Source organism: Triturus cristatus, chromosome 9, assembly GCF_964204655.1.
Source record: "Triturus cristatus chromosome 9, aTriCri1.1, whole genome shotgun sequence".
NCBI lineage: Eukaryota > Metazoa > Chordata > Amphibia > Caudata > Salamandridae > Triturus > Triturus cristatus.
The window spans coordinates 858,380,293-858,400,453 of NC_140592.1; the positions used below are offsets into that span (position 1 = coordinate 858,380,293).

Sequence of the window (20,161 nt, forward strand, 5' to 3'; positions counted from 1 at the left end):
AGTAATTTGAGTGGTGGATATGTTATTCAGTTGTTTGGATAGAGAAGGGTAGGTGGCGGGATAGAAGAGGGAAAGAGGTTTGTATTTATATAGCGCTTGCTACCCCTGATGGGGTTTTGAAGCGCTTTTTTGGCAAGTTGCACGCTACTCTGAAACCCATAAGGATTAGTGTTGAATTAGTATGGTGAAACATGAAATTAATTTGAGTGGTGGATATGTTGTTCAGTTATTTGGATTGAGAAGGGTTGGGGAGGGGTAGAAAAGGGAAAAAAAGGTTTGCATTTATATAGCGCTTGTAACCCTGATGGGTGTAGAAACGCTTTATTGGCGAGTAGCACACTACTCTGGAACCCATAAAGGATTAGTGGCGAGTTAGTATAGTGGAATATGGAATTTGAGAAGTGAACATGTTAGTCTGTTATTTTGATTGAAAAAGATAGTGGAGGGATAGAAGAGTGAAGGGTTTCTTTTTTTAATTTCTTTTTTTAGGTCATAGCAGTAGGAGGAGGCTTTTGGATAAGTAAAATGAGTTTTTGGAGGGGAAGAGTCAGAGTGACGAATTTAGAGAGGTTTGTTTTGGGGGATCGGTTTAGTAAAAGAGGTGTCAGATGATGCAAGGAGGGGTAGAGTAGGAGAGGGTCTAGAAAGGGTTATTTTGGGGATCATAGTAGTAGTATGGGGTTTGGGATAAATGGGAGAGTGGATGTAGAGGATATATTGATAGATGTAGAGGGTGAGAGATAGGGTAGTGCATTGGAAAGAATAGTAGAAAGTAGTTTGAGATGAGTCAGAAAGTTGGGCTAGAAGATATATTGAGAGAAGTATAGGCTGAGAATAGGGTAGTGCATTGGAAATGCCAAATTAGAAGAACGTGATAAATATATAGATCCATAAGTACATTGAAAGTATATAGATGCATAAAGGAGGTAAGAACATGTAGATTAAATATAGATAGAGGTACAGTATCAGAAATAGGGAAGTGCATTGGATAAGCTTTTTCAGGAGAAAAGTAACAGACACACAGATCCAAGTACATGAAGGTTCATAGATGCACAATGGAAGCAAGTACATGTAGACCAACGATGATAATTGTTTTTTAACATAATTATTCTACATGTTTATACAAAGCAATACACAAAGATAGGTACATATCTTTAGTGAAAATAAATGCTTATATACAGAGGGATATGCTGTAAATTTCCATTTGCGTATGGTGCTTATGTGGGGAAGAGCCAATTCTGGAGTAGTTTTCTGAAAATAAGGTGGTTGTCGGTGGATCTTATGTTGGGGGGTAAAGAGTTCCATAGTTTGGGTGCTTGAACAGAGAAGGATGTGCCACCCATGGTTTTTTTCTTGTATCTTGGGATTTTGAGGCGAGATGCCCCTTTAGAGCGGAGGTTCCTTTGTTGAATGTGTTTGGTGATTTTATTCCTGATGAAGAGTGGTCCCATTCCATGTGTTGCTTTGTAGATGATACAAAGTAGCTTGAACAAGGATCTTCTGGCAACCGGTAACCAATGCAGGGCTTTCAAGGCAGGTGAGATGTGGTCTCGCGGTTTGATATGCAAGAGTAGTCTGGCAGCCGAGTTCTGCATCAGTTGTAGTCTTTTCAGGGTCGTTAAAGGTGATCCGTGGTAGAGGCTATTGGAGTAATCGAGTCTGGACAGAACAAGGGAGATGGTAGCTTGGCCTTGGTGTGGAAATCCCAAATGAGGGAAAATTTGCTGCAGCGTTTTTATTGTGACAAAGCTTGATCTTACTAGTTTGTCCACTTGGGCATTCATTGGCAGCTTAATGTCCGTGGTCATTCCGAGGTTTCTTACCTCCTTCGATACTTTAGGCGGTGATCCCAGTTCCTCAGGCCAGGCGGCAAGCGAGTCATAATGTTTCCAATCGCCACACGTGCGTATTTCCATTTTGGAAGCATTCAATTTGAGATGGCTCCAAGTCATCCACTAATCCACTGCTCTGAGGCGACTGAAAATTGGAGATTTTCCAATGTCTCTGGGGCATTCCAGTTGATGGAATATTTGCGTGTCATCTGCATTATTACAGCACTTGAGGTGAAATTGATTGATCAGTTCTGGTAATGACTTCATGTAGATGTTGAAAAGCATGGGTGAGATGATAGAGCCTCGAGGGACCCCTGCTTTTGTGGAGTATGGTTTGGACGAGAAAGGTGGGGTATGGATGACATTAGTTCTGTTTTGAAGCTAGGAGGCAATCCAGTCTAGAGCAGTTCCCTCTATGTCGGCTTCATAGAGTCTTCGTTTCAGAGTGTCATGGTCAACCGTGTCAAAGGCAGCTGAGAGGTCCAAGAGGAGTAGCGCAGCAACCCCGTTGCAGTCTACTGTATTCTATAGGTCATCCCAGATGGCAAGGAGAGCAGATTCAGTGCCTTTTCCTGGACGGAATCCTGTTTGGAAGTCTGAAAGTATGTCATTCTCTTCAATAAATTGTGACATCTGGGCGAACGCTGCTCTTTCCATCAGTTTGCCCAGAAAAGGTCCTTTTGTAATGGGTCTGTCGTTACCAGGGTTCAGCGGGTCAAAGTTTGTTTTCTTCAGTAAAGGGCGTATGTGTGACTGAGTTCTTCTGGAATTATTCCGGTAGTTAAGGAATCGTTGATGATTCTTCTTTCTGGAGTGGCAGCAGAGGTTGTTAAAAGAATTGTCTTGAAAGTTTGTGGGGGACAGGGGTCCGAAGGGCTGCCGGCAGGCCTGCTTGCTTTGACCAGGTCCATAAATTCATCGTGTGAGATGTGTTGGAAGATGTGTTGTTCAAGGGTTAGTGCTGGTGCTTTGTTTCTGTTTTAAGTACGAGTCCAATGTGTCTGCTTTGTCCGTGTAATAATTTGCCAGTTTGTCTGTGAAATCTTGAGTAACAGGATGAGTTCCTTCTAGGCAATTTGATTTGCGAAATTCATTGAGTATTTTATAGAATTCTTTATTTGCACATTTAGCATTTTGAATTCTGTCTGAATAGTACCTTTTGTTAGCTTTTTTGATAGCTGACTTGTATAATCTGTTAATTTTCTCTAGATGAAGTTTGTCTTGTTTGGTGTATATATGGATCCGCCTCCCGCAGTAGTGGCAGACAGTCCGCTGAAATGCGAGGAGGGCCTCACATCCGGCATTCTTCAGCCGTTTTCCTGTGTTGGTCTCCAGCCCTAAGCAGAAGTCTGTTTTGAAGCACCTTCAGGTGAAGGTCGAATGTAACAGGGCTTAGTCTCCCAGTCAAAATACACTCAGGGGCTTATAACACAGGCTCCCCAACACTTCAAGGGGGCCCCATTCTGCCCACGCCCAATTAATATCTGAGAGAAATGCGAGTCTCAGGGGGCCCTCCTCACATTATTATTATTATCATTTATAGAGCGCGCGGCTACCTCCGACTGGGGTGTCCCGACGCTAGCAACGGCAACAGTAGCGAGGATTTAGGCCAGATGAAGAGATTCAGGGTAGGCTAAACATCCTCTTTTTCAGTGTTTTCCTAAATAGTCTTTCTGTCTTGGCCTTCCTGATGGGTACAGGCATAACGTTCCATAAGGCAGCCGTTTTTACTGAAAACGAGCGCCCGCCAATACTGGATTTTTTGAATCGTGGGGTTACCAGCAGTTCCTGATGGTTGGATCTTAGGACCATGGTCTAGGAATATTTCTGTATTCTCTTTTTCAGGTACTTTGGACCATTTTCCCCCAATGCTCTGTAGGCTAAGGTCAGAGCCTTAAATTCTATTCTTTTCCTTACTGGTAGCCAATGCAGGTTTCGTAGATGGGGGGAGATGTGATGACGAAGTGGCACATTTCTAATCAGCCTCGCAGCCACATTTTGGATAATCTGCAGTTTCCTGATCAGGTATGCAGGGAGGCCTAAGTACAGACTGTTAGCATAATCGAATTGTGATGTGACCAGTGCATGTACCACCGTTTTCCTACAATAGATTGAGAGAAAGTGGAGGAATCTTCGCAGAGCTTTTAGTTTCCAGAAGCACTGGGAGGAGAAATGGCTGATCTGAGCTTTACCTGTAAGTGTGGAGTCAAATTTCACATCCAGGTTTCTTGCGGACTTCACAGGTGAAGGAGGGGGATTAAGCTCTACAGGCCACCAGAGTTGTGCCTTTGGGGGATACGCCTGGTTAAAAAGCAGCACCTCAGTTTTATCGGTGTTCAATTTTAAACAGCTGTCTGTCATCCAAGATGAGATGTCAAGTAGACACTGCTTGAAGTTGGTGAAGGCTGCCTTTGTTTGTTCCGTAAAGGAGAACACCAGCTGGGTGTCGTCAGCATAGGAGACAACCTTCACACCCCCACTGTTCAGCTAGCGGGGCCAGAGGGGCAAAGTAAACATTAAAAAGGGTAGGGCTCAAGGCCGATCCCTGGGGGACACCACATGTCAGCGGTCTGGGAGATGAAATATGAGGATGGAGGGACACTTGTTGTGATCGGTCCTCAAGAAATGATTTAAACCAGGCAAGTACGGTTCCAGTCACTCCCATCAACTCAAGCCTTTTTAACAGGATCCAGTGGGATACTATATCAAAGGCCGCGGAGAGATCCAGCAGCACAAGCATTGCACAGTTTCCTTGGTCAACTGTAGCATGCACGGTCTCTGCTACCTCGAGCAGAGCAGTCTCCGTACTGTAGCCTGCCCTGAAGCCTGACTGGGAGTCATGCAAAAGATTATTTGACTCCAGGAAGGCTGATAATTGTTTCTGTACCTCTTTTTCCAGAATGTTCACACATTCAAGGGGGGGGGGCATTATTTTGGTTCACGCTGCATTCTCCTTGTGTTAACCAATTAAAGGATGGCTTCCGGACCCTGAGTGAAGGGGCCGACCTGAAATCCTTGGCAGTTATGTAGTGGGGCGCCAGCCTTTAGAAGCCCCCGTGGTTTTTATTCCAGTAGACGTTGCGTGCAATGCACAGTCTTGTAAACGTAATCCTTGAATCTAATGAACGTTTACCCAGACAAGGTTAGACTTGCCTACCTGGCCTCTGTAAAACAGATTGCTGGCAGACTCTCTGCTGGGCAAGGTGTGCTGGCACAGTGATTCTTAAAGGGGCATGGGAACTTTTCAGTAGTATACAGTTTAGCCCACTGCCTTGTTCTTCAGTTGTTCGAGGATAAAGGCAACGCTGTTTTCAGTCAAATCTACTTTAGTAGAGATTTAATTTGGCTAACTGGATTAAAAAGAATCAGAAAGTGTTGATTAAACGAGCATTTTCTAGTTTGTTTTCATATTAAAAAACATGTTATTTATATAAAATAAATGTGTGTTGGAAACCCGCTCATGCAGAGATATTTTATTCTTTATGGTTTTATGAATGACAAAAAAGAAGAAGCGGGGTATAAGGGGCTTTGAAAGCAAAAGCAGAGCAATTACAACCCCTAAACCCAGCAGAGCAAGCAGGTTTTTAAACCATTGCTGTATAGTAAGAAGTCCTTGTCCCAGTACTGAAGGATTTTGGTGGGGTGAGAGATGGACACTCCTCTGTGTGAAGGGACTTGGGATCACTGCCCTCGAGTCTGTTTAGGTATAAATCTCGAATCGACAAATACACTCACAGGACAAGAAAAAAACTGTTGCCAGTAATCAGGTAAAACACACAAAAGCTAACAGAGGGTCAAAGGTCCAACACTGATCAAAACAAAAATCTAAACAAAATTAAATCTTAAGCCAATTGTACCACACTATCCCAGTGAGTTACAGAAGTTCCACTCGGTCTTAGAAATGAACTAAAGAAAACAGTCATTACTAACCACGGTGGGAATTGTGAACCGGTGTGTGGAGTGGATGAAACAGTTTCTACAGTTTTATTTATTTAAAGGTGGGTATGGGGGGGAGTAGAAGAGGAACCCAGTAGAAGCAGATTACAATAGAACCATTTTTAAGGAAATCTGGTACAGATACCACATGTGTGTTGAAAAGAAGGTCCAAGCAATCAGAGAAACACCAGAAGGATAGGTGAACAAAAGTGAAATGGGTGGTGCACCACTGGACCACCGAATGCCTCTGTCTAAGGTCTGTTTCACACAGCCTCCTTCTAACAGACTGCCACACAAAGGTCCAAAATGTGGCAGGCGACAGCTGGAATACCAATGAAGATCCAGGCATGTGGAGTCAGTCAGCCTGACCTCCAGAGAAATCATGGAGAACAGAGACAGGCATGAGAGGAGATTTGCAACAGAGTTGAGCCATGGCTACACACTACCTGACAAGAAGTTTAGGGGATCAGAGGGACACAAGTCAAACACAAAGGTGAAATAGGGATCAGGGGTTGTAAGTGTGTGCAGCGTTAGGCCATTTTGTCACCTCGGGACCAAGCTTGATAGTGGCTCACAAAGTCACCTGAAGTTCCCACTGGTAGAGCATTCACTGGAATAAGCCCTTCACAGACTGGAGTTTATGGCCTGAAACATTAGCAGGGACTAGGTATAGAGTTTTAAGCATCATATATTTCTGTGTGATAAATTCCCCAAAACACTGAACTGACATATACCAAAGATGTCCATCAACCAATGTAGGTGGCTTTTGAGTCTTCCAGCTGAAAAGGAAATACCGACACTGCAAACCATATGTTAACCTTCTTCGAAATAGGATCAACCATATCCACATAACTTAAAGGAATTGAACTGGAACATAAGAGGTAGATAAAGCAGGTGGAAGGGAGATAAACAGTACCGAGAAACTAGAACAATGAGAAGGGATCCCGTATGTGGACTTGAAACGTCCATTCACTAACCCTGGAGATGAAGGACTTGAGTTTGAGAACGTTGGGTGGGGTAGGGGGGAGGTTGGGTTTAAAATGCATACCAGGAAAGGGCAATTTGCGGTAAAAACCAGCATCCTCTACTTCCACCCTTAGAAGTCACCCCCCCCCCCCAAAAAAAAGTCTTGAGCAGGGGCACATTAGCAGTTAAGGATGTATTGTGAGATTGGACCCTGGCCATATACAAGTGAGAGCCTAGAAAGAATAAACTGTTTTTTTACAAAAAATATTTCTTTTACTAAGCTAAATAAAGAGAAATGTTAGTCTATACCACCTAAATATGGTCCGCCAAAATAGAAGGCAGAGTATTTAAAGCTCCCAATATTTCATTTAGATAGGATGAGTTGTCTTCTTGTCTCCATTCATCTGACTGCACTGACAAGGTTCAGTCAGCATCCACTCTTACCTGGAGCAATTCAGAGATGTTCTGCTGTCAGACATAGGCTTTATTATTGCCCACTAACATGGTGGTACAACATTCTACAGATTTCATTAAAAAAGCTTACATCGTCGTCTATCATTGAAAAATAAATGCCGATTCCATATATGATCTTTCCTTCAAATGGGTATGATGAAGTATATCAACACTATCACATGTAATAAAGAGAAACCAACTTGGCTATAGTTACCTGTAAAGGGGGGTCAATAATTATCCATGCAGGGAGCATCATACTTGGATTAAGAGGCTGAGTTCCAACTCTGAAGTATATCAGGCCACTTGAATCACAGGCCCAGATGTGCTGGTTTCCACATGTCAGACTGATCAGCTTAACACCACCTAGAGACAAACATATACAGGTAGTGTTGGCTGCAATATGAGGCGATCATAGCAAACAAGGCCACGCAAACTTATTTCATCTATGAGAAAGCAGTTGCTCGCAACGATGATTCAAGCAGAACAAGAAAAACATTAAACACAAAGGTGAAAACAGATGTCTATTTTGTTCTTCTGCTCTACTAGATTCATTTCCACTTCATAAGTTGGCAGAAGTACCCCAATGGACTCTTACCACCCACTGAGCATGGAGTGAGAGAAGTCCATGGTTTGCGACAGATATAAGCTACAGTAGGCAGATCTCCTCATGACATAATTCCTATATGACCATAGTTGCCTCTAAGTGAAGTGCTATCTTGCTGGTAATGATTGAAGGGGCTCATTCTGTTTGACTATTTAGCTACAGGTCCCTATATGTTGCAAACTATGATTAATAATCTAAACTTTCCCCGATTATTCCACCAAATCCCAGGGTTTAAGCAAGCAATCTCTGTACTCAAACCAGATCCTCGGTTTTTTAACAGGAGCCAAAAACCTAAGATACATCTCAGGATACCCATAAGCCTGCTTAACTGGTGTGCCCCTCGTGTCCATAATTCTGTACACATTGGACACATTTTCAGACTCCTTTATCGAGTAGGTACAGGGCCAACTGTGCAGTCCATTTCATTATTGTCAAATTGACAAACAGAAAGGTCTTTTAAAACAAAAATTGTGTGAAAACTGTTTAACAGTCTTTGGGTAGGATTTAAACTCTTCCTAAACGCTGACAACATGGTAACTGGCCGTGCAACTTATTACCTGCAATTTCCTGGAAGCGATAGGCCCAGATATAGACTGGTCAACCAACCACAAAATCAAATGCCATTGTGTAACAGTATCACTTCCATCCAAACTATGTGAATGAAAAGCATTTGAAAAATATCGCAAAATTCTCTGGAGTAAGTTCTGTTGCTAAGGTTCATAAATGATGACCAAATATGTCTGTGCTATGTCTGGTCTCCTCTTCAGTATAGCCCTCTGCCAGTGTTTTGGGAAATCTCAGTGCTTGAGGGGCAGATATATCTGGAAAAAGTACAGAAGTAGCATCTAATCTGGATTATTGGTAGGCCCTCACTAAACCAGAATCTGACAGGTAAAACATACTACGCATGGAGAAGCTAAAGTTAGTAGGCACAGGCACAGCGGTCCCATGTACTCAGGATCTAAGTGTTCCAACCAGAGAGACAGCAGGTGATTCTGAGCTTCTGTTCCTCAGGGGTTTTGCAGGACTGGTCTCGACTATGAACTGCCTTACTGAGCTAGGGAAATATAGCAGAATTTGAAGTGTATCAATAAGAACACACATCCTGGCTGCAAGGCGGCAAATGTGAATACAGACTTTGAAAAAATCAAAAGGTCAACAAACACATGTTGCTGGCCTTGTGGAGAGAGTAAACTGAGGATGGCCTCGGTGTGAAGAGTGGCACATATATGGAAAAAGAGAGCCTACAAGACGGTGGGACCGTTTTAACGTAGGCCTGTCTGAATAGACCATTTAAAGGAGAAAATTAGAAGATATATCTTATTAGTTAAGCACCAGAGAGGTACTCCAGAGTGCTATGAAAATTGAGAAAATACTCGCCTCTAAAAAAAAAAAACTGTTATCAATAACAAAGAGAATAATGTCTTCTATGTGTCTTTTGAAGTGCACCACAATCAAACTGATAAAACAGGAACAATTTTTGCAGCTCCAATGGGCACCTTGGGGGGGATGAAAACAAAAAATAAATAGACCAGACGCAACACAAATGTCGCTGACCTCTTATAGGAATAAGGCAACTTTGGATTCAGTGAAGACTGCTCGATAAGGCAGCAAGAAAGGTGTGCAAGGATTCTTGATAACCTTTAATACGCTGATTGTTAGACCTGGCATCATTGGCATGAGTCTCTCCTCCATTTTTTTTCTGTTGGCCTCCTCTGTTTATGATGTTTTGCTGGAATATTGCTTTGGGCACTGTGCCACTGCTGATCAGTGCCACAGTGCAAGTGCTCCCTGTAGGAAGGTGGATATCTGACTATGGTTACCCCCAACTTTTTTGCCTAGTGTCTAGCTGGTTTTTCGACTTAGTTGGCCTGAGATCCTGCCATTCAGGGTCTCAGGCTGTCTGCTCTCTCTCTAAAATGGACTCCATGTACCCTAGGTACATAACCAATTGGTAAGGATCACCTTATTGGACCCTGTACAGTGTACCCTAGGTACCCAGGGCATAGGTGTACCCTAGGCCTACCAGGGGCTGCAGCATGTATTATGCCACCCCTGGCCTGGCCTTCCATTTTGACACAACTGGCTGATCACTCAGCTGGGGCAAGGTCGTGTAATCACCCCTTGCTTAGGTGTAGTATTCCTATACCTAACTTACATATAGACACATGCGTACCTATCAGTCACTCCTATGGCAGGCCTTAACAATCCTGGAGGCAGAGTGCTTGGTAACATGTGAGATGGTGCTCTAGCATGAGCTGAGCCTGTCTGCAGCTTTCGGAACCTTGTCCTTATAGCTGTTCTATGATATAGCCTACCATATACTCTTAAAGTGCCTTATAATCTTAGACGGTTATGGTAACTATGGTTTGGCTTTATCGAAACATGTCGTGTAAGGTGTCTAACACTTTGGAATAATACCCCCATCCCATTTCTGGGGATGAGGATATTATCCCTCCCTTCTAGAGGGAGAAGACATGTTGTAACCTACTTACCCGGTTAAAGTTAACCAGAGCCCCAGCATCACAAAATGGATGCTGCTGCCACGACACAAGTCTGACCTCCTGCAGCTGGGAGTGATCCCAGCCAGGGAGGCCTGGACAATAGGTTTCCTGCTTGGGGAGGTGCTAGCACCTCCCCAGACAGCCTTTAGTGTATTGGGGCAGGGTGGGCTGAAAGGAATGAGACATGCCTGGGGCACACAAGGTGTTCCTTGCATAGTCCAGTTCAAACCGGCGCTGGGGCACTCCAGCCCCAGCTCTGGCGCGAAACTGGACAAAGGGAAGTGGGTGTAACCACCCCCTCCCAGGTCCCACCCATAAGGCGTGACCTAGCAGGTATCCCAGCCCCCCAGATTAGTATAAGAGTGGGAGTTGGGCCTCAAGACTTTAGATTATCCTGAACCTGCAAAACTGAACAGAAACTCTGGACCTTCGACATTCGACATTCGACGAAAGAAGAAGACTGAAGAATCTCCCTTGTAGCCAAGGAGTGGCTACCCTGTGCAAACAGGCACCATCAAGAGACTACCCTTTGCTTTGCCCACGTTCTACGAGGAACCGACTGCAGAGCCCGACCAGAGCCTTGGCTTCCAGACTTCTCCGACCCTGATCCACATCGACAGCAAAGCTGAGATCCGTGGAGGCGACGAGCGACGTGGGACCGGCTACCTGGAAAAAGTGGCTAGTAACTTAAAGCGCAGCTTCTGAGGTACCCTCGAAGTTGTGCACCGGGGATTGAGAAGCCCCAACCCCAAGCACCATCTGCACCGAAGATCAGCCCCCCACACTCCACGAGTCCTGCGTGGGGCCCTTCAGCATTTTCCTGCTTGCCGCGTCTGTCCGGTTGCTTGCCCGCTGGCTAGTGGCCTTTGTGACGACGCACCCTGAAATCTTCTGCGCTGGTTTGGCTCCTCCAGACTGGCTCCCGCTTCTCTGCAAAGAAGAAGCACGCCAGACCTTCCTGGTCTGCACCAGAAGCAAGTCCTCCGTTCTTCCTGGGTTCCGCTTGCCAAGGCTTGGTGAGTCCTAGTCCAACTTCGACGCCGCCGACAGCAAGAGCCTTCGTGGGACAGCTCGCCTCCTGGTCCTGGTCGTCCTCGACGCTTCCTGGTCCTCCTGGCTGCAGCGACAAGCTTCACCTTCACCTGCAATCTTCACGACATCGCCTGGTTCCTTCCTGGTTCCACGTGGTCACTGGCTAGTGACTTTGACTCTGTCCCTTCTGCTTGCAGGTTTTCTCTCTTCTTGATCCCAGCCTTGGGATCCACCGGACACTCTTCACTGACTGCCTGTCAGCATCTTTCTTCAGGCATCCATAGGAGTCGACGACGAAAACGACGCATCTTCACCCCTATGCACCCGCAGCCTGTGGGCTAGGTAACTTGGGTACTCCGGTGCTCATCAGGATAGTGACTATCCTAGTGTCTAGTTTTCAAGTCTCAACTTCCTAGCTACTCCGGAAGTGTCCTAAATCTACCGTTTTCTAAACTGTACTATTGCTATTGACTTTTACGCATTACGCGTGAGTGTTTCCACTCTGCACACGAATCCCGTGGGCCTCCCACTTCCTAACTAACGCTAGTGTAGTGTAGCCCCAGCGATTCCCTAGGCCTAGGCCTATTCTATTTCCGTGACAGTGGTTCTTATACCACTTACTTAGTATATGGTTTGCGTGGCCCCTAGGGCCTAACTGTATTACTTACCTGTGTGACTTAATGTATGCTTAAATAAGACTGTGTTGTACTTACCTCTAATCTCATAAAGAGTGCTGAGGGTTTGACTAGAATAAATACACTTTATTTTATATATATATCTGTTGTGGTGTCCTTTCATTTGGTATTCAAGGGATTATATATGGTATCACAGCTGGCTTCACATGCCATTCAGAGTTTAGCCTAAGACTGCTCTTGTCCATGCTACCACTAGGATAGCTGGTCTATAAGGTTGACTTTACAACCAATCACCATAAGGGTATTTGGACTGATATAAGGTGTACACTAGAACTAGTGACATCATACATCAGGCCAACTTCTCACACTCCCTATGTTAAATTGATACATTGATTGTTGTTACTACGATTGGCTTGGTTGACTTACTGTTCAGACCCTAGTCTAGTGCACTGCGTGTGCCAAGGGCATGTTAGATAACTGCTGCTGGTGGGCTTGCAGCACTGGTTGTGCCACCCACAGAAGCAGCTTGTAAAATGTGTCCCAGGCCTGCCATCGCAGAGCCTGTGTGCAGTTCCTGACTGCCATGTCGACTTGGCAAGGAAACCTACTTGCCAGTCTCTAAAACCTTCCCTTTGCCACATTTCAGACACCTCTATGGTAGGCCCTAGGGCTGGGTGCATTGTTGGTAAAAGGTAGGTCATGCCCTGATGTGTGGGGCATGACCTAATAGTGAATTACAGCCATTTTCGTTTTTCACTATTGAAGGGCTACCTGCCTTCCATAGGCCAGAATGGGCAGACTGATTATTAACTCCATTATAATCTTATCTGACTCAGGGAGCATGGTAGCGGTTCGAGTTTTGTATCCCTGAACTAAGAATTTAATAACACATCCTTTAGGACGGATGGTTTTTAAATTCTGTGTTTGAAAATAGCTCTTTTAGAAAGTGGCTATTTTCTTGTCCAACTATCCACCGGTCTCTGCTGGTTTGGTGTGTGTGTCAGGGGCTGGGTGGCTCCAGAGGTCTGAATGAGTCAGTGTGGGGTGAATGAGGCATTTACATTTAGAGTGGGGGAAGAGTAGTCCCTGGTAGCCTGCCCTGCCTGACACAATGCTGGCTCCACCTCCTGCCGGGCGACTGATGGCCCTGCCCCTGCCAGTGACAATACTGGCTCCGCCTCCTGCTGGGCGGCTAATGACCCTGCCCTGCTCAGTGAATAGGCCAGGTGCCTCGGCCTGGCAACACCCACAACAAACCTGGGATGGGGGGAATTTCCCTGCTTGGACAAAGGGAACAAAGCAGAAAAGGGGTATAAAAGAAGGACCCTTGAACCAAAGAACTTAGATCACTTCTGACAAGGAAACCTCTACCAAGGACAAGAAGCCTGCTGATCCAAGGAGTTGCCTCCCCCTTCTGCCAGTGTGCTGTGTGCTGGGGGGAACCTGAAGCTGCTTCTTTATTTTTGCCAAGGGACAAGAAGAGAGGAATTTAGTGTGTACTCTCAAGCTTGCAAGAAAATCTCCAAGGGCTGGAAGAGTGCCAGCCTCCTGCTGAATTGCTTGTTGCTGGAACGTGGTGTTTCCAGTGCACAGGGGAAATCTGCAATCTCGACGTCGCCGGACGCCGCCGGATCCAGCTCGACATCATGAGTACGGCTCCAGTGTTCCGAGCCTTCGCCGCCGGGCCCGATCGACGCCAGTAGCGACGCCAGTGAGTAGTGAGTTTGGCTTCAGCTCCAAGTGACCCCGTCTCGACGCCGCTGCTGATCGCATCGACGCTGCGCCCTTCTCGACGCCGTGAGCGCTGCTCCAGCCCAACACCTCTCGACGCCGTGGATCATCGTGTTGCTTCATTCTAAAGGTACTGTGTTTGTGGGGTCTGTTGCAACTCCAGGCTCGACGTAGCGCTCCTTGCGGTCGACGCCGAACCTTGGGAATATCGTAACCTCGACGTCGTGTGACTCCTGTGTGGGTCACATTGTTGCCAAGAACTGTGTTTAAAGAAGAATACTTACTTTTGTTGCTAAAGAACTATTTCCTAAGAAGAATCTTTACCTGAACTATTATTTTTCCTTCCAAAGAGTATTTATTAAGATTGTGGTATATTTTTATCGTTATTTGGTCTTGTGCTAAGCCTTATATAAAAATACTTATTTTTTATAATAACTCCTGTGTTGTGTCCGTTTGTAGTGTATTCACTTTATTACTGTATGTGGTCATAAATGCTTAACACACTGCCTCTGAGATAAGCCTGTTTACTCTGCCAAGCTACCAAGGGGGTGAGCAGGGGTTATCTGAGTGTGTAATCCCCTTGCCCTGACTAGAGAAGGTGGGTCCCTATTTGTCAGAAGTGTATACCTCTGCCAACTAGAGACCGCCGGTTCTAACACTGATCAAATGCGCGACCTGGGATTCCCACTACTTTCAGCAAAGGTTGACCTAAAAAGCTTTATGAAGAGCTTTCACACTACCCATATATAATCTGAGGAGTCAACTACCAAAATATTTCTCCTCAGAAAAAATAGAAAAATAGGGCAACAAACCAGCCACTTACCTGCCGTGAATCGCTACCTGGCCCACGCTGACGCTGCCACCGCCAAGAGCCCAGGGAGTGTAAAAACGCCAGTGTCAGGAAGCCTTACACCCCGCGTCGCCGCCCCGGGGACTACAACTCCCGGCAGCCCAAGCGGCGGCGCGTCGACCTGACGCCGCGACTGCGTCAGGAGGCGCCTACAAATAGGAAAAGATGGCTGCCTCGCGGGACGCGCCGGGCTAAGCCCGGGCAAAGGGCGGGCCCTCAGTGGTTACCAGCGGTCGGGCGGGCCATCCCTCTTATACATCAGGCTGTGAAGGTAATTAACCATAACATGGGGAAACGTACAACTACGACCGCATCTTAAGACCCTGCTGTCCCCATTGAGCTGCCCACATCGTTTGATACATTGCTGGCTAATGCACTCACCATGGTCACCAATGAGATAGCTGATACCGAAAGAAGAATGTCCATCGGATTACCAACTATTACTCTTTTGTGTTCCCAATCCCCAAAGGCTTAATCCGGGCCTCCCACTGTCCCCTACAGTAGTTGTCAGCAAACCAACTGCTCAAGTTGATACATCAACCCCTACTATTGGAGCCACTAGTTTGGCGACTATCCCTGTCACTGACTGCTTAACGGTACCTGAAATAGATCCAACGCTATGTACTAACAAAACAGCAAGGGAAAAACGCAAGAGAGGCCCTGTGAAAAGTACCGTAAATAAAAGGAAACAACCAAGTCACTGTAGAAACCAACCCACCCCACAGAGCATGTGGAATAAAGATAAAGACTGCGAAATAGTTACACCAATTGTCACAGAGGATTTATTGCCCCCACTATTACTATTGGACAAAGGTACTGAGAGACTCCCTGCTTTTACCTGTAGACCACAGTTTTCAGCTCTGGACAAAGGTACCTGTGGGGACTTCATGTTGCCCTCTGAGGGAACTGATAATTCTGTCAGTACGCAGACAGAGTCTTTCGATCGAAACACACAACCTAAACTCAATGGCAACTTGATTGAAACTATTGTAGATACCATTTTTAAACAAGTTGAAGTTCAAATAGCTAAACAATTTAATACTATTTTTAAGACACTAGATAAAATCGAAAACCTTGTAAAAAAAGAGGAAACTAAAAGGAAAGGCATTATTAGCTTAGATGCCCTTCGGGGCGAGAAATTCATGAATGAGCTAGAATCACTATGTAATGGCCTGAGGGAGGGGGGTTTGGCGGTTACTGCTGACCTTGGGTCTAGTAACATCAAAGGCCCAACCATTTCTAAAATTGTTTCCTCTAACAGCAGCTTAGCCAATACCTTACCCGTACGGAACACTGGCTCAACTTATGACCCCTCTGAAGTAGAAGGAACAGCAATGGTCAGAACTGTAAGTTCAAATGTTAAGGCTATCACCACCCCACTAGCTACCCCACTAGTCAGGACAGGCATCACTTTGGATGGTGTAAGCAATAGTGGAGGTGTACCTGTAAGAAATAGACCCACTAATAACCTAGGGCCGTCACTCCACTTACCCCCAGAAGCCTGCCCATATGTTTTAGTTTTAGCAGGCGTCCCTGCCCTTAAAGAAGGTCAAAGTGAGTCATGGGTACAACTACACAATAAATGTATCGATTGGCTGACCAAACACAAAGGGGCAAGATGGGACATCTCAAATGAGATTATATCAGTTCGCCGGGTGAGTTGGGTGGGCCCTCAACACAAAAATATTAGTGGGGACTGTATAGTGATTAATTTTAGACACCCGAACTCAGTAAGATTTTTTATGGACAAACATAACACCCACGTCAGTTTGTCTACTGCAATAACCCTCCTCCCATTGGGTTATTTCTATAGGCCCCCTCATGGACCATTTCAAATGGCACCTACTACCCTTCCTTTATCTAATAGATTTTCCGCCCTATCCGATCTAGGAAGTCTAGATTGACCACCACCAATATCTTCTAACATATCTGATGAGATCACTAGTATAGTCCCTCTGGAAAAGGCAAATTTTACATGTACTCACAAGCCATGCCCAGGTAGATTAGTACCTCCCCACGTAGTATGCCCCGACCCTCCCATTGCCCTTCCTTTTTCCCCCACTAATTCACCGATTGATACTTTAAGTATCATTAGTTGGAACATTGCGGGGCTTCTAGGTAAGATGAAAATTAAAGAATGGGTTACTTGGATAAGTAATTATGATGTGGTAATGTTGCAAGAAACATGGTGCACATGTGTTCAATTATTGGAGGGCTTTTTCTGTCATAATCTTATTGTACGATCTTCTGCTATGGGGCGACCCAGTGGTGGTCTATCCATCTGGGCAAAAATTTCCAAGGACGTGAAAATCGAACCACTACATGTGATTAGTAAACATTTGATAGCTGTGAAATATGTTGCAAGGTTAAAGATCTGTTTTATAAATTTTTATAATAATGATTTCGTTAACCATCCCAATCCCACTTTCTTAGAATTATTTAATTTTATTGATGAAGTTGCGAATGGAGAAAAGTATGGCCAATTTGATGGTATTTGTGTAGGCGGAGATTTTAATGCTCATATTCATTCTACATCCCCGCCTTGTAGACGAGGATTTGAACTACTGGACTTATTATATAGTAGGGACTTAGACGATGTAATGGGCTACAGTGGAATTGCTGAGGAAAAGGTACCGGCCCCCACTTACATTGGCCGTGGTAGTTCAACAACCATTGACTATATGTTCACCTCCTCTCTCCTTAGCGGTGTGTTACTTAAATCCGAGGTTGTCAGTAGTTCATATAGTGATCATCTGCCAATAGTAATCCACCTTAAATCCATTAAAAGACCTAAAGGCCCATATGAGGTTGGGGCCTCAAATATTACTACATCTACAGACAGGCTTAGGATTGTATGGAGAGGGATCGATAACCAAGAGATTCTAGCTAATGTGATTAAGAACCACCCTCTATTGATCTCTAACTGCTTAACATTTGGTGGCCCTGACATAATCAAGTCCTTCTGTGATTTATGTGCAGTTATAAAAAAGGGCAATCTCCAAACCCCCAAAAGAATATAATATAAACAACCACAGATGGTTTGATACCAATTGTTCGAGGGCTAATAGAGAACTTAGAAAGGCCTTGGAAGCCAAACCCCGAGATGTGTCCCTTGTCAGATCATTACGTTTTAAATATAAACATACATTAAGAGCTAGATCTGAGGAGTTGATAATAAGCCACTGGGACAATCTCACCAAAACTGCTGCCCTAAAAGACTCGACAGGGTTTTGGAGAGAAGTAAAGAACTTGAGAGCCCTGGGCAGTAACATTACCCCGATAAACTGCAATATCACAAGTGATTCATGGGTCAACCATTTTTCTAAGCTCTATGCTGCGGCTGGAGACCTAACCGAGGATATTTTCCCCGACAGCACCATAGTTATAACATTAGAGGAGGTGGAGGAAGCTATTACCAATAGTGCTGGCAATAAGGCCCCTGGCCCAGATGGCCTGTCCATCGATCAGATAAAATCTTATACCTGTTTTTGGGCCCCTTTACTCTGTAATCTTTTTAACAACTTGAGTAGGGAATCCATCCCCTTGACATGGTCTAGCAGTACCATTGTACCTATTTTTAAAAAGGGAGATAGGATGGACCCGGGGTGTTATCGACCAATATCTTTGATCGATAACACCCTGAAGGTCCTTGGAAGGGTTTTGTTTAATAAAATTAGCACCTGGGCAGATGAGAACTCTATTATCCATCGTTGCCAGTTGGGTTTTAGGAGTAAACTTGGTACGGTGGAACAATGCTTGAACCTTAATCTCCTAATGGCCAAATATACAAGAGCCAAACAATCCCCCTTATATTTTGGTTTTATGGATTTAAGCTCAGCATTCGATTTTGTAAACCGTTCCCGCTTATGGTCCATTCTTTTAAACTATGGCTTAGATGAACCTTTAGTCCACTTTTTGGCCAACCTCCATCGCAATTTGAAAGCCCGAGTACGAATAAATAATGAGAGAGAGGTTTCAAACGATATTTTAATTGGCAAGGGGGTGAGACAAGGCTGCGTCTTGGCCCCCTTGCTTTTCATATTATACATCAATGAATTAACTAACTCTTTATGTAATCTGACAAAGGACGTCCCCATCATTAATAAGAGACCTATCCCGGCGTTACTTTACGCAGATGATGCGGTCCTTATGGGCCGCACCCCGAATGCTCTGCGTATTTTAATCTCAGGATTTGTTAATTATATGTCTGATCTAGGTTTGTGCACTAATTTTAGTAAATCTTTTATAATGACCTGCGGCCCTAAAAATTATAAAATCTCAAAGATTGCGATAGGTCAAAACACTTTAAAAAGCACATGCACTTTTCCTTATCTGGGTCTGCTATTCTCCAATAGCGGTTCATGGCAACCCCACGTTGCAATGGGGAGGAACAAACTCTCTAAATCCATTAATTCTGTTACTTCTCTTCATCAACCACGTCGGGCTGATGTGGTTTCCAGTCTATTACAAATTTATCGGACCCAATGTCTCCCAACTGGAACGTATGGAGCAGAAGTCTGGGGGTTTTCGAACTGTTCAGAACTACAAAGAGAAGAGAATAGATTCTGTCGGAAGATCCTGGGGGGAGTTATTAGTGCATCGACCTTCGTATGTCATAATGAATTAAAATTGCATTACATTGAGGACTTCATAAGAGCCAGACCTGCATTATTTTGGTTAAGGATTTGGCAAAACCCAGCAGCTTCCCTTTCCCGCGAGATCATTAGGGATTGTTTGAAAAGGGAGAACTCGAGATTAATCCCATGGATAAATGCGGTAGAAAGGAGCCTTGTGAGTGTCAATTATGGTCTTCTTTTCACAGATCCCGACCAGATCGACCGCTCCCATAAAAACCTGGTGAGAAGGGCACTTTATCAATACTTTCATAATGAGAGGGAAAGAGTGGACTCACTGAAACAATCTACAATAAACTACCTAATGATCCGGGAACCATATATTGAATATCCGACGTTACCCCAGCCCTATTTACGTAAAAAATTGGGCAGGTGGAACAGGATTCTATTATTTAGATTTCGGGACAGGAGCATCGTAAATCTTATCTGCTTTCCACTGGGCTACACCAAAAATTTGGAAAAATTACATTGCCCTTGTGACCTTGGTGGAACACAGAGTATGCTCCATTTTATTTTTGGCTGTGGTTTTTATAGGAAATATACAAAGTATTTCCTAATCCCCTATTGCAGGAACTATGATTTGTCTGACCACAATCATGCCTTTAGACACTTTTTAATGCTTGGATCAGACGAACTAATTTTTAGAGTAAGTGGCTTTCTTCATGCAATTGTACGTTCACGCAGGTCTTTGAAAATTGAGTAATTTTGTTTACATATGCATTTTGCACTTTAAAGCCTAATTTGCACAAACTTAATGCATCGCATATGCTTTGCTTTTATAAAGTCAGTAGTTGCATTTCTGTATATTTTTATATATTGTATGTATGATGGTTTTATGCATAGTATAGCAAGATGGTATAATTGTATTCTAATTGTTGTTCCTGTAAGTTATACCTAATATGTAATTTATTATAAATTGTGGCCTGAAGTTGTAGTGTTAAATCATGTATTTTAATTCAAATTTTGTGCTTTTATGGATGGTTT

General features: G+C 44.3%; 1 protein-coding gene and 1 long non-coding RNA gene across 3 annotated transcripts in view; one reads left to right on the top strand and one right to left on the bottom strand.

Moving 5' to 3' along the window:
* The window catches only part of LOC146798962 (uncharacterized), a 317,402-nt gene that overhangs the window by 266,461 nt on the left and 30,780 nt on the right, over positions 1–20,161 (top strand). The window lies entirely within an intron of this gene.
* Positions 1–20,161, bottom strand: part of TECPR2 (tectonin beta-propeller repeat containing 2) — a 616,143-nt gene that overhangs the window by 101,200 nt on the left and 494,782 nt on the right. For both annotated transcript variants that reach the window (XM_085626337.1, XM_085626336.1), the window contains exon 18: positions 7,402–7,550. In XM_085626337.1, the coding sequence (XP_085482463.1) occupies positions 7,402–7,550 (149 nt within the window). The remainder of the gene's footprint in view (positions 1–7,401; positions 7,551–20,161) is intronic.